The sequence below is a fragment of the Rhineura floridana genome, chromosome 3 (genome assembly GCF_030035675.1).
Source record: "Rhineura floridana isolate rRhiFlo1 chromosome 3, rRhiFlo1.hap2, whole genome shotgun sequence".
NCBI lineage: Eukaryota > Metazoa > Chordata > Lepidosauria > Squamata > Rhineuridae > Rhineura > Rhineura floridana.
Window position 1 is genome coordinate 143,537,125 of NC_084482.1, and position 13,460 is coordinate 143,550,584.

The 13,460-nt window shown below is 44.4% G+C and overlaps 1 protein-coding gene across 8 annotated transcripts in view; it reads right to left on the reverse strand.

The window, feature by feature from the left end:
* The window catches only part of WNK2 (WNK lysine deficient protein kinase 2), a 225,428-nt gene that overhangs the window by 124,703 nt on the left and 87,265 nt on the right, over positions 1-13,460 (reverse strand). For all 8 annotated transcript variants that reach the window (XM_061618185.1, XM_061618184.1, XM_061618182.1 and 5 more), the window contains exon 6: positions 2,100-2,188. In XM_061618185.1, coding sequence (XP_061474169.1) covers positions 2,100-2,188 — 89 coding nt within the window. The remainder of the gene's footprint in view (positions 1-2,099; positions 2,189-13,460) is intronic.

Consider the following 13,460-nt stretch of genomic DNA (forward strand, 5'->3'; position numbering starts at 1 on the left):
TCTGGACCAACCTCAAGGGCAGCCCCACATACAGTGAATTACAGTAATCCAACATGGAGATTACCAGTGCATGGACAACAGTGGCCAGGCTATCCTTGTCCAGAAATGGCCGTAACTGTCTTAGCAGCCGAAGCTGGTAAAATGCACTCCTAGCCACTGAGGTCACCTGGGCCTCTAGCAACAAAGATGGATCCAGGAGCATCCCTCAGACTACAAACCTGTATGACCCCATCCAAAGGAGGCAACTGACCTATTATTTGGGCTCAGGAACTACCTACCCACAGTGCCTCCATCTTGCCAGGATTCAGAGTCAGTTTATTGGCCCACATCCAGCCCACCACCAAGTCCAGGTACCGGTTCAAGGCTTGCACAGTGTCTCCCAATTCAGATGTTTCCAAGAAACAGAGCTGGGTATTATCAGTGTACTACTGACACCTCACCCCAAATCTCCTGACTGCTTCCTGACTGCTTCCTAACAGCTTCATATTGATGTTAACAGCATTGGGGACAAGATGATATCATGTGGTACCCCACAGCACAACTGCCAGGGGGCCAAAAGACAATCAATCACCCAATTCTATTTTTTCAGGTTAAACAACAAATGCATCTTTAAAAGATGACAGGGAAAAAAAGGATAGTGCCAGGTAGATCTCCTGGGGCAGTGAATTCCTCAGCACAGATGCAACAGAAAAGGCCTTCTCACGTATCCCTGTGAAACATGTCTCAGATACTGGCAGGACATACAAAACGGCCTATGCAGGACAGGGAGAACATGGTCCAGTACCTTAACTGAAAGCAGAAACAAATTGCTAACTGCAACTGGAACAATAAAAGCAGCATTTTGAATCAGCTGCAGCTTTGTAATGTTTTTTCAAAGGCAATCTCACACAGAGCACCATAGTAGCCCAAGTGAGAGATAAATGGGGCATTTGTCACCATAACTATTTCTGCTTTGTCTAGAAACAGGTGCAGTTGGTGTACCACCCTAAGCTGGTCAATGGTATCCCTAGCTACAGTCAACACCTGTATGTCTATCAATAAAGCTAAGTCAAGGAGCATCCCCAAACTGTGAGACTGATGAAGGTGTTCATTCTTATCCACTGTTCTTCAACCTTGGTCCTCCAGGTGCTGTTCAGCTACAACTCCCATCATCCTTGGCCACTGACTAAGCTGGCTGGGGTTGATGGGAGTTGTAGCCTGACAATATTCGGGGACCCAGGGTTGAAGAACAATGTTTCTATCCAAAACAGGCAATAAATCAATTATCTGACTGGTATCCTGACTACAGATAGTTTTTTCTGAATTAGGTTTCAGTTTATTAGCCTACATCCAGTCCTTCACTGATCCCAAGGTGTTGGATTACGACCTGGGAGACCAGGGTTCAAATCCCCACACAGCCATGAAGCTCACTATGTGACCTTGGGCCAGTCACTGCCTCTCAGCCTCAGAGGGAGGCAATCATAAACCCCCTCTGAATACTGCTTACCATGAAAACCCTATTGGTAGGGTCACCGTAAGTCGGGATCGACTTGAAGGCAGTACATTTACATTTTACATCCTCTCTCAGATTTGATGGGAAAGGTATCAGCAACATACTGATGGCACAAAACCTGAAATCCCCAGATAATCTATCCCAGTGGTTTCATGTAGATGTTAAGCAGTATATGCGATAAGATAGATCCTTGCCAAACTCTGAATGCCAGCAGGTGCTGTGCCAAGCAAATACCCCCAAGCACTACCTTCTGGAACCTATTCCCCAGGAAGGACCCAAACCACTGCAAACTGGTGCCTCCAAAATCTATCCTGGAGAGGCAATCCAGTAGGATATATGTTGCTTGATGATACAAAAGTTGTCCGTAGGTCTAACAGAACCATAAGGAACGCACTCAACCTGTCTGGGCCAAAACCAGACTGAAAAGAATCCAGGTAGGTTTTATGCAAGAAAACTTGTAGGAAAACCCTACGCCTTACAATTGTATCAGCTTTAATTGGATGCTCTCCTGCTCCTATCAGTTTTTCCCCAGAAGTCATTTTAAAATCTGTTCAACAACAGTTGAGATAATTTTAAATATAAAAGAAATTTACTATTTGAAACATACCTCTCTTCTTTATTTTTGCAAATGCATTCTCCAATTATCTCCTTAATTTCAGGGTCAATAACTTTATCATAACTTGCTGGTTTGACACCCTGCAAGGAAAAAAAATACAATAAGCTTCTGTGCAAGCCTCAGGTCTACTCAGAATAGATCTGAGTTCAACGGGACTTAATTACTAGTACTCTTCCTTAGAACTGCTGTGTAGACTAATACTAAACAGTAGTATCTGCTGTAATCATGGTAAAGCTCACATAAATACAAATTTGGATCTTAAATGGTAGATAATTTGATCCTTGATCTATAGCTCTGCAGGGAGACCAGTGAGCATAAAGGGTTCCTATATGTGTTAACTTTTCTATTCATCACACTGTCAGGGAAGTTTCTCTGACATCTTCTGAAATCAAAATATGTGTATACATAATGACGTGGATCCACAGCAGAGGATTTGCATCAAAAGACATCTTTCCATTCAACAAAGGTGTCCTCCACAAACAGAAAGACAGCTTGGGATCCAGCTATCTTCTCTGGATCCAAGCCAATATTAAGAAAATATTAAGCTTGGGAAAATTAATGAAGACCCTGAGGACTGCAGTCCTATTTTCCAAACTTCAGCATTTTAGAATGTCAATAGTCTCCTACTTCAGAGGTTCATCACAGATATACAACTTAACCAGACTTTAGGGATCAGAGCCAGAGTGCAGAGTCATTTTCCAACCATTCCACAAAACTCATATTGATGTGACTGTGACACCAACCCAGGTTAAAATTTGGATATTTTCCTGATCTCACTTTGAGAGTCTTGATTAAAGCCCAAGAAGCACATACATTGGAGGGAAGAGTTGTCAGGCCTCATCAGAATCAAGTTCCAGGTCATCAGTTCCTAGGACACTAAGCCATCTTTCTGCCCCAAAAAGCCAAAAGCAGGTTTGTGATTGTCAAGTTCCAGAGCAGCAAACAAAGACCAAGAGGCAACACAGGGACTTAGTCAAAGTGAGGCAGAGATCCAAGAAAGAAATTAGGATAAGAATGTCACATTAGAGACAAATTGCATGTACTAAATAATTATCACTGTTGGGCTTTATAGGGTCTGATGCACTGGGATTAGCCCATCAGATCAGCCAAATGGATGCTCAAGGCAAGCTGGTACTGCAGTGTAGGGGGTACCCTTGATGCAACAGAGTGCTAATAATACAGGTAGCAAAATAATGGAAGCCTGACTGTTGGAAGCCTATTACTTCCTAGTGCCTTCACAGGGACAGTAGCACAAAGCCAAGTTGACCCCTAGATGATGTCAGAGATCAAGTGGCAGCTGATGGGGGAAACAGAGGCAAGCCACAGTGTACATTGTAAAGCAAAACAGTGCACTGGTCATTCTGCCATCTTCATTTCCCCAGAAATGTCCCTGGGCCCTTGTGGCAGGAGGAAGGGGGAAGACCAGCAGGGATGGGAGAAAATGGAGTGGCATTGGGGGAGTGACCAATATCATAGAGGGACCCCCAGTGCCCTACTGAGGGGCAGAGGGAAGGGCATATGTGATCCCCCAGCTCTCACACCCCTCAGCCCTAAATCCTTAGTGTTTGCAATGGACCTGAAAGAAGTCTGGGGCTTCTTAAAAGATTTCAAATACCCATTTAGGAGATGCTTCACAGTTTTAGAATCCTAAAACAGAAAAAATGCTTTTATGTAAATGAAAAAAGTTGAAACACATTAAAGGAGTTTCAAGGTTGTTGTTTTTCAGTATTTGGCAAGCTGACTATGCTTATCTGTTTAGCATTTATCTGTTTTCATTATGCTTCGATCATTATTACTGTGTACTACTTGAACTTGAGGTATGAAATATTGTAAAATAAAATAAATATGGCCTGTGTCCTTTTCCACAAAGTTCTAATAATAATTATATTAATGTAACCCTCACAGGCTGGATTGCTATTATCTATTCTGAGGGGAGGAAATGAAGACAGAAAGAGGCAGTAAACTCAAAAGCTGCCTCTATGTGGGGCAGCCCAGTCCTCTTTTTCAAACTTCGTACTTCATAAAAAGCTTTATGAGACTCTGGGGAAGAAATTATTTCCTACTGCTATGTATTTCCTCTCAATTACAATTTACAGTCTAGTTTTCATGTTTTTGTGGTCCATAATCACAAAGTTGCAGCCTCAAAGGAGAAGAAGGTATTTAGAAATGTGATCCTATGAACACTTAGTAGGGAGTGTTCACAAGAAGACTTATTCTGAGTGAATATGCGTAGGATTGTACCGGACAAGTATAAGACAGGAAGAGAATCTATAGTCTCAAGATATCACTATGTTGTAATTTCTAAGACTGTTGTGAATAAAATAGATTACACAGTATAATTTGAGATTAATTTCTATTTAGGTATAAAAACAGAAAGTTCTACCATGTTTCTCACTAAATCAGTCTGAGAGGATTAACAAGAACCCATTATTTGTAACATTAAAGCAAATTATGCATTACAACAAAGCCCCTATGGCTTTATGGGATGGGTGGACAGAAAAATGAGAGCTGATTAATACTTTCCCCAACAGTTGTTATGCCACCCCCCCCAAAAAAAATTGCCCTCATAAGCTTTCTTAGAGGTTGCAGATATACCTGTCTCTTGATCAATTTCCTCATTAAATGTCACAAAATGAGTAAGATGGGTCTTATAAAACATCTATTAGGTCAAGAGAACTTGGAAATAAAAGCAGTCCTCTAAGCATCCTGAAGAAAAAAATACTTAACCCTTTGGCACAATGTCCACCCAATGCTATGTACTCTTACAGTAGCTTGGGTTATGTGCTTTGCTTTCTGAGCCAGGTTTAATTCTGTCACACACAGGGGTGTAGTCGTCTGGAGTCTCAGGGGGTTTCATATATATGAAACCCCCTGAGACCCCAGACGACTACATATATATATGAATGTAATTGTGATTAACCAGAGATTTTTATTATATTAACAAAACGTTTCAGCTTCCGCCTTCATCAGCTGCCAACATATAAATGCTGTTACCAAGGTGGCAGTTATATATATATATATCTCCCCATCAGATTTCACCACCTTTCTGAGCTTATTGGATCAGTCTTCTCAGTTTGTCTTCCTTGACTGTTCTTTAAAAAAAATAGTTCAGCAAGTACTATAGCTCGGATAAATGCTGTATACTTAATTTTCTATATCTTAAGCATCTATTAATCGCTTACAAAATAGGTATTCCTTGTAAAAAAATGTCAATTTGTTCATCTGCAGTGTGATTAATGAGAAGAATAGCTGCTGCCTTTTGCATTTTTCCTGCAATCCTACATGCAAGCAAAGCATGCATCTGCATAAACAGTTCTGATCATAAGGCTAGGGTAATGCATTTCATATCACATGTCTTTTTACTAGACTGACTAACTTTATCAAACATCTACATTTCTTCATCAAAAGAACATTCAATTCTACATTCAAAGTCTGCAGCATTAAAATTTCCACTGTGGACAGACGTAGGACAGAGTTATTTGAAGCTCTGAAAGCATACTTTGTTTCATGCAGATTTAATCACTTAATGAAAGAGATCCATTTTAGGCTATTTACAAAGGGCATTAACAAGAATCTGGTGTAACAGTAACTAAATTATGTTGACAAAATGTACTCAACGAGGCAAAGATTTTGTCATATGAAAGAGAAGTACTAATAATTATGATTACAATGTACATAGAGCTGTTTTCCTAAAACCTAAAAGCATTAACATTTCACATTACTTTGACTCAATAATCCTTACAACAGCTCTGTAAGGTAGGCAAATATTATTAACATCATACTGCAGACAAAGGCTCAGACTAAAGACCAAATTAGATCATGTCTAACACATACACATAACAATCACCTGGTGCATTTTTTTAAAGAAAAAAAAAGATGAAAAGCAGCTAGAGGCTGTGCATTTGATCAGAGGAACAATGGAGAGTTAGGAACTGCTTAATCCACTTGGGCCTTTTTCTGATCAAGATGCTTTTCCACCCATGGGGAAAATATTTATTTATTTATGTGAAAACAAAAACCCATAGCAGTGAACAGCATAAAGTCAACAACAACAAAAATTACATTCACAAAACAAGTACAAAATACTACATTTTACTGCATCAGTTCCAGAATGTTCGTAATGTGGTATGTTGGAGCTGGGGTCTGGACACAAATGGAAGCAAAAAAATGTTTCAGCATAGAGTGAGGTACGAGACCTTGAAACCCCACTTTTACTCCACCATTCTAAAAGGCATGTGAATTTGCCTTCAAGTAGGCTTCCATTTTCACTGAATGGAAACAGAAATACAGGAAGATGAGCTTGGTAGCTCCACCGAGAGTATCTGGATTAAAATTAACGGGGCAAGTAATAAAAGGAATGTGGTGCTCGGAGTCTATTACTGACCACCTAATCAAGAAGAAAACAAGAATGTAGCTTTTGAAAAGCAAAATGCCAATGTTTCGAGGAGGCATGATGTAGTAGTAATGGGGGATTTCAATTATCCTGATATCTGTTGGGAGACAAATTCTGCCAAACACGGCCCCTCCAAGAAATTTCTGACTTTCCTACAGAAAGTGGAGGAAGCAACCAGAGGATCAGCTATCCTGGACTTAATTCTAACTAATAGAGATGATTTGGTGGATAAAGAGGCAGTTACGGGAACTCTGTGGGAAAGTGACCACACCATACCTGAATTGATTTTAAAAGAAGCAAAAGCGGAGAGTAGCCATACGTACACTCTGGACTTCAGGAAAGCTGATTTTAATAAAGTCAGAACAATTGTAAGTACAGTTCCATGGCAAGCCACCCTAATGAGAAAAGGAGTCCAATGGGTGGGAGTTTCTAAAAAAGGAAATTCTAAAAGTGCAATGGCAAGCAATTCCAACAAGGAAAAATGGGGTAAACAATAGAAGAAGCCAATGTGGCTTCACAAAAAGCTTAGAGATGACCTGAAAACAAAAAAGGACACATATAGGAAGTGGAAAGAAGGCCAGGCCACAAAGGAAGAGTACAGGCAGGTATCACGGAATTGCCGGGATGGTGTCAGGAAGGCTAAAGCTGAGAATGAGCTGAGGTTACCGAGAGATGCTAAAAGCAACAAAAAAGCTTTCTTCAGGTATGTCCATAGTAAAAGACAGAGAAAAGAAATGGTGGAACAGCTACTCAATGAGGATGGCAAAATGATAACAGATGACAAAGAAAAGGCAGAAGTCCTCAATTCCTACTTTGGCTCAGTCTTCTCCCAAAAAGGAATCTGTGACCCTCCCAGGAAACATGAAGTAGAAGGGGCAGGATTGGAGCGTGAGGTTGATAGACAAATTGTCAAGGAATACCTAATCACTTTGAACAAGTTCAAATCAGCAGGGCCAAATAAACTGCATCCTAGAGTATTGAAGGAACTGGCTGAAGGACTCTCAGAAATAACGCCCTGCTTGCCGCATAGCTGGCAGGCTGGGCACAATTGCAGGTTGGGACGAAGCTGCTGCCTCCATCTTGAATGAAGGCAAAGTTGCACGTCGTGTCTATGATGCGAGCGCGATGCAGCAGACCTTAGGGGCGGAGCTGCTGTGCTTATTTAAGCCCAGCTGCCCCTCCTACCTTCCTCTTGCAGCTGCGACCTCGGTGAGGGACAGACGGAGCAACGGAGCAGTGAGGAGAGGACATCAGCGGCGGCCCTTTTAACACCGGCCATGTGGTTGGCGCCATTTTGGCGCTTGCTTTTCCAGCCATTTCGGCGGCGATTGTGGGCTGAGCAAGGCCTGAATTGGCCTGCTCCAGGAGGCGCGTGGCTTTTAGGCTGCGCTGCCCCACGGCTGCTTAGGCAGCTAATTTAAATAAGGCAGGAGGCGCGTGGTTCTCCAGCTGCACGGCCTCACAGCTGCTTGAGCAGCTTGTTTAAACAAGACACACATATACAATCCTCAGGCTGGGGGAGGTGGTACAGCTGCAAGCCCTTCAAGCATCATTAATATTACTATAACACTATAAGGGAGTATATAAGGGTTTATTACATTCATATTGTAATGGTATTATTTGCCTTGGTAGATATAATAATAATACTAAAGCAGTAATGCCACCTAAGACAGAAAAAGGGGTGTATGAAAGGTCCCCTCATAAAATGCAGGCCTTTGGGCAATTTTAACCACCACCACTCCATACACATGGGATAGGTATTGGTAGTGGTTGAGGTGTTTGGAATGTGACCCGGGCGACGGGTTCGGATCTCCCCACCAGCCGTGGCTGCAGGCTCAGAACTAATTACGGGAGAGGAGGCTGCACAAGCCTTTAGAGTTTCACCAGGCCCTAATTACACCCCTTTGGTTGCCAAGGCTGGGTGTGAGTTCAGCCTAGGTAGGGGGCACAAGACAGTGAAGGATGTGGGTGAGGCCTTGGCAGCCTCTCGGCCGTTGTGAAGGGTTCTTTGGTTAGGCTTGCGGCCTTTGCTTGACTTGGGCCTATATTAGGTTCAAGGTACTTTATTCTATTCATTTTATTACATCATGGTTGCTTGGGGGGGTGCAGAGCTCTTTGGTTAGGCTTCTGACTTCCTGCTAGGCCCAGGAATATTTGGTTAAGGTAGTTAATTCTATCATTATTATATTACATGGCGCCTTTGTAGGGCCGAGTGAGCCTTTTGGGACTTTCGGCCTTCCTATTTGGATACTAATGGTGTGCAGAGATTTTATTTATTTATTTATTTATTAAATTTATATACCGCCCCACAGCCGAAGCTCCCTGGGCGGTTCACAACAGACAATATCAAAATACAATAAAACACATATTTAAAACAATTCAAACAACATTAAAAATGGGCTTCCTTAAAAAATTTTAAATTTAAAATGTTTATAACACATATTAAACACATATTAAAACACTTATTAAAATGCCTGGGAGAAGAGGAAGGTTTTGACCTGGCGCCGAAAAGATAGTAATGTTGGCAGCAGGCGTACCTCATCAGGAAGACTATTCCACAATTCGGGGGCCACCACTGAGAAGGCCCTTTTTCTTGTTGCCACCCTCCAAGCTTCCCTTTGAGTAGGCACCCGGAGGAGGGTCTTCGATGTTGAGCGTAGCATACGGGTAGGTTCGTATCGGGAGATGCGTTCCACCAGATATTGTGGTCCCGCACCGTGTAAGGCTTTATAGGTTAAAACCAGCACCTTGAACCGGGCCCGGAAACATATAGGCAGCCAATGCAAGCGGGCCAGAATCAGTGTTATATGTTCGGACCGTCTGGTCCCCGTTATCAGTCTGGCCGCTGCATTTTGCACGAGCTGCAGTTTCCGAACCGTCTTCAAAGGCAGCCCCACATAGAGCACATTGCAGTAATCTAATTTAAAGGTTACCAGAGCATGGACAACTGAAGCGAGGTTCTCCCTATCCAGATATTTATTTATTTATGATAAGGTTTGCTAGAAAAAGTCTACATCACCATAACCTAGATGACAATGATCCTTTTCCAAATGTCAGTTACGCATTCCTGGCTAACTCTGAGACAGGAGTTGCATTTATTTGAATTCAGTCTCATATCAAACACAAAGCATATGGCATTTGTTATAATTAAAGAAGGGCATGCAAACTTCTGCAAGGAATTGAAGGTCTAGCAGATGATAGTGTGGGTGGATGGCAATAAAGAGGAAAGACGGATCACTTATCAGGACCTTATCCTCATTGCCAGGATCTTGGACTTTACTGAAATAGGAGCTGCCTTGATGGAAGGTTAGACTCTGTTTTTGACACAGAGGCTGCATTTTAAGATCCAGGCAGACTCTTCACCCTTTCCTGATGATTTTATATCAATAACAAAACCTTTCTTTGTTAGGATTTCTGATAACAATTATCTGGAATCTCTGCGCTTTAGGGGAATTGGGTTAGCTGCAATGAACTAGTAGTTGGTAAAGTGTACTTACTCATAAATGATTTCCTTCCCTTTTGCAGAAGGATATATGCAACAGTGAGATAGGAGGCAAGAGCTCTTCACAGGGGTAAGAAGAAGCCCCCAGCATAAGCTGCTCAGGGACATGTGTTCCTCCCCAGTTAGACTCAAGGTACTATGAACTTTGCTTGCAGGCTACCCGGTTTAAAGGAAGGTTTGTCTGTGTTATGGTGTTTTCCTTTTGGTTTCCCAATCCCATACTCCAACTCCCAGCTGGCCTTCATGGCCTCCAACTCCAGGCTGGCCTTCATGGCCTACAATCTTCAATCTGTTTTCGTTATGGCAGTAATTTGCCAGGGTAGAGTGTAAAGATGCAAATTACACCTGATTCACCACCAGTCTTGTTGAATGGTTTTGGCTGTAAGGGGTTCATACCTGATAGTTTAGGTACCATGCGCTACACTTCATTTAACATGGTGCGCGTATGTGGCAGAGGTGCCTTATGCATTTATGCAGTAGAGCATTGCCTATGGACTGCTATATTTCTTACATGGAGTGCTTCAGATCATCCTGGCAGGGGGCAATTAGGAGACAAGTCGGCTTAGAAGCAGTAAAGCACTATCTATATGATTGGCTGTTCATGGGTATGGCAGATTTGGGGTGCATGTTAGCACCTGAGGTCACAGTTTATAGTATGGCTATGTAATTGGGGATTCCCTTGACAGTGGGGAGTTGTTCACCCTTCTGGGTATCAAGACTGACCCTGGGGCCCAGGGCTACAAGCTGCACATAGACATGTTTTCACTGTTGCAGACTAGGATCCTAGAGTTTTCACAGGCCATGCAAGGTTTCCTTTCGGCCCTCCAGGTGTTAGGGGTCTTTTACGGGAGTCATGATGCCCTGGCAGGGCTTGCACAGCCTTACTATAGGTTCAGGGTCATGGCTGCCTTATGCGCCAACCTGGCTGTGTGGCCCTTTCCTGCAGCTGCAGGCCTGGATTAGGGAAGGGTTAACTATGGATGTCACTTTTCATTAATTCTTTCCCGGTGTGTTTGATTTCAACATGGGCAGAAGGGTTCATTGGCCATGGGCCAGATTTTGTAACCACCTTATATTTAAGAACACTAGGACTAGGGCCGTGGATTCCATGGCCTCTGGCACACTCGCCAGCTACCAGAGAGCGGGTAGGGAGTCACCTGCTGAAATTCCTAATGGATGGCAGGAGAAGGGGCCTGTCAGTCCGAGCACTTAAAGGTAAGCTAGCAGGACTTTCCTTCCAACTAGGCTGGTGGTTTTTCCCGATGTAAGACGGACTAGAGATGTTTGGGGCGGACTGTACATTTGACCATGGGATCTGGAGAAGGATATTTATTCTCCCATGCAAATGAGGATCCGCTCACGAAATACCAGTTTGAGCAAAGTGGGCCTTGCAGGGGCTAGGGCATGACCCCTCAGAGTTGGGAATCCACTCTTTTTTGAATTGGTGCTGCTTCTACAGTAGCAGGGCTTGGGTTTTCCCAGGCAAAGGCACAAGCCGTTGGACTCTGGTCCTCGGGCGCTTATAAGGGTTATATTCATTTATTGGCCCTTGCAAGTGAGGATCCCCTCACAAAATACCAGTTTGAGCTCTTGCACAGTGGGCCTTACAAGGGCTGGGGCATGACCCCTCAGAGTTTGAAATCCACTCTTTTGACATTGGGGCTGCTTCTACAGCAGCAGGTCTTGGGTTTTTTCCCAGGCCTAAGTGCAGGCCATGAGACGCTGGTCCTCTGGTGGTTATAAGGGTTATATTTATCTATTCACCCATGCAAGCGAGGATCCTCTCACAAAATACCAGTTTGGGCTCTCACAAAGCGGGCCTTACAGGGGCTGGGGCATGACCCCTCAGAGTTGGAAATCCACTCCTTGGAATTGGAGCTGCTTTTACAGCAGCAGGGCTTGGGTTTTCCCAGGCAAAGGCGCAGGCTGTTAGACTCTGGTCCTCAGGCGCTTATAAGGATTATATGCATTTATTGGCCCTTGCAAGTGAGGATCCCCTCACAAAATACCAGTTTGAGCTCTCGCAAAGTGGGCCTTACAGGGGGCTGGGGCATGACCCCTCAGAATTTGGAATCCACTCTTTTGACATTGGAGTTGCTTCTACGGCAGCAGGTCTTGGGTTGTTTTTTTTCCCCAAGCGAAGGTACAGGCAGTTGGATGCTGGTCCTCTGGCTTATAAGGACTATATTTCCCCCCTTTTTTCGGAGGGCCTGGGAATTCTGCAGCCTAACCTGTTATAATTATTTCGACAGGTTGCTGGACGGGGACGGAGCAGACGCGCATCCTAATATGTGGCCACAGCATAGTTTTTGGGGCAGCCCGGAGGGCCACGAAATTGAACATGGGCTCACAGCTGCGCCTCAGTAGATGGGCTGCAGTACAGTAGCTTGGCCGGAGAGGAATGTGTTGAGATGGGCTCCTACCCACTTTTGTTCCAGCTAGGTGCTGTGTGAACAACTCCGCACGTGGTGGTCATTCAGCTCAGTGGTAATGACCTTGGCGTGATGCAGGGCAAGGCCCTCATTGTTCAGGCATGTATGGACATGCAGCTGATAAGGCAACAGTGGCCTTCGATACGTCTGATGTGATCAGACACACTTCCACATCTGATTCCAGCAAGGTGCTGGGCGGACGACTCCGCACGTGGTTCAAGGTGCTGTGTGGACAACTCCGCACATGGTTCGAGGTGCTGTGTGGACAACTCCGCACATGGTTTGAGGTGCTGTGTGGACGACTCCGCACGTGGTGGTCATTCACTTCGGTGGTAATGACCTGGGTTTGATGCAGGGCAAGGCCCTCATCATTCAAGCATGTATAGACATGCAGCGGATAAGGCAGCTTTGGCCTTCTGTACATCTGATATGTTCAGACATGCTTCCACGTAGGGAGTGGCGTGGGGTATGGGACCCATGGGCAATAGATAGGGCACGGGAGAAGGTCAACCAAAGGATTCGGTTGGCTCTTCTTGGGCACGGAGATTTAACCATTCCACATCCCCACATTCAGCGCTGGCAAGGGTGAGTTTTACAGGGCCGACGGCGTTCACCTGTCTGACACAGGTAACGACTTATTTCTTGGGGACCTGCAGAGGTGTCTGCGAGAGGCGCTTCTCAGCAGTGGGGCAAAGGGGGACTAAATAGAGATTTGTCCCCCTTTTGTGGTGGAAAGGTGCAGGAAGGGAATAGTTAAGGACAGCTAGGTGGCCCCCTTAGGAACCTGTGGAGGTGATTGGCGGTTCCGGAGGCCTGTTTGTCACGGCTATGCGGCTCGAGGACAGGATATGGGCTGCCTTTGGGGCCAACTCATCTCATCTACCCAGGGGTTATTCGGCCCCGGGTGGGGATGATGTGGGAAGGCCCCCCTACTCACCTACAGGGTGTGGTCAGGGTAAGGGGTAAGCAGATGGGCTTGCCCTTACCCCAACAGGGGTTGGTCGCCCGAGAGCTGTTTGGCAAGC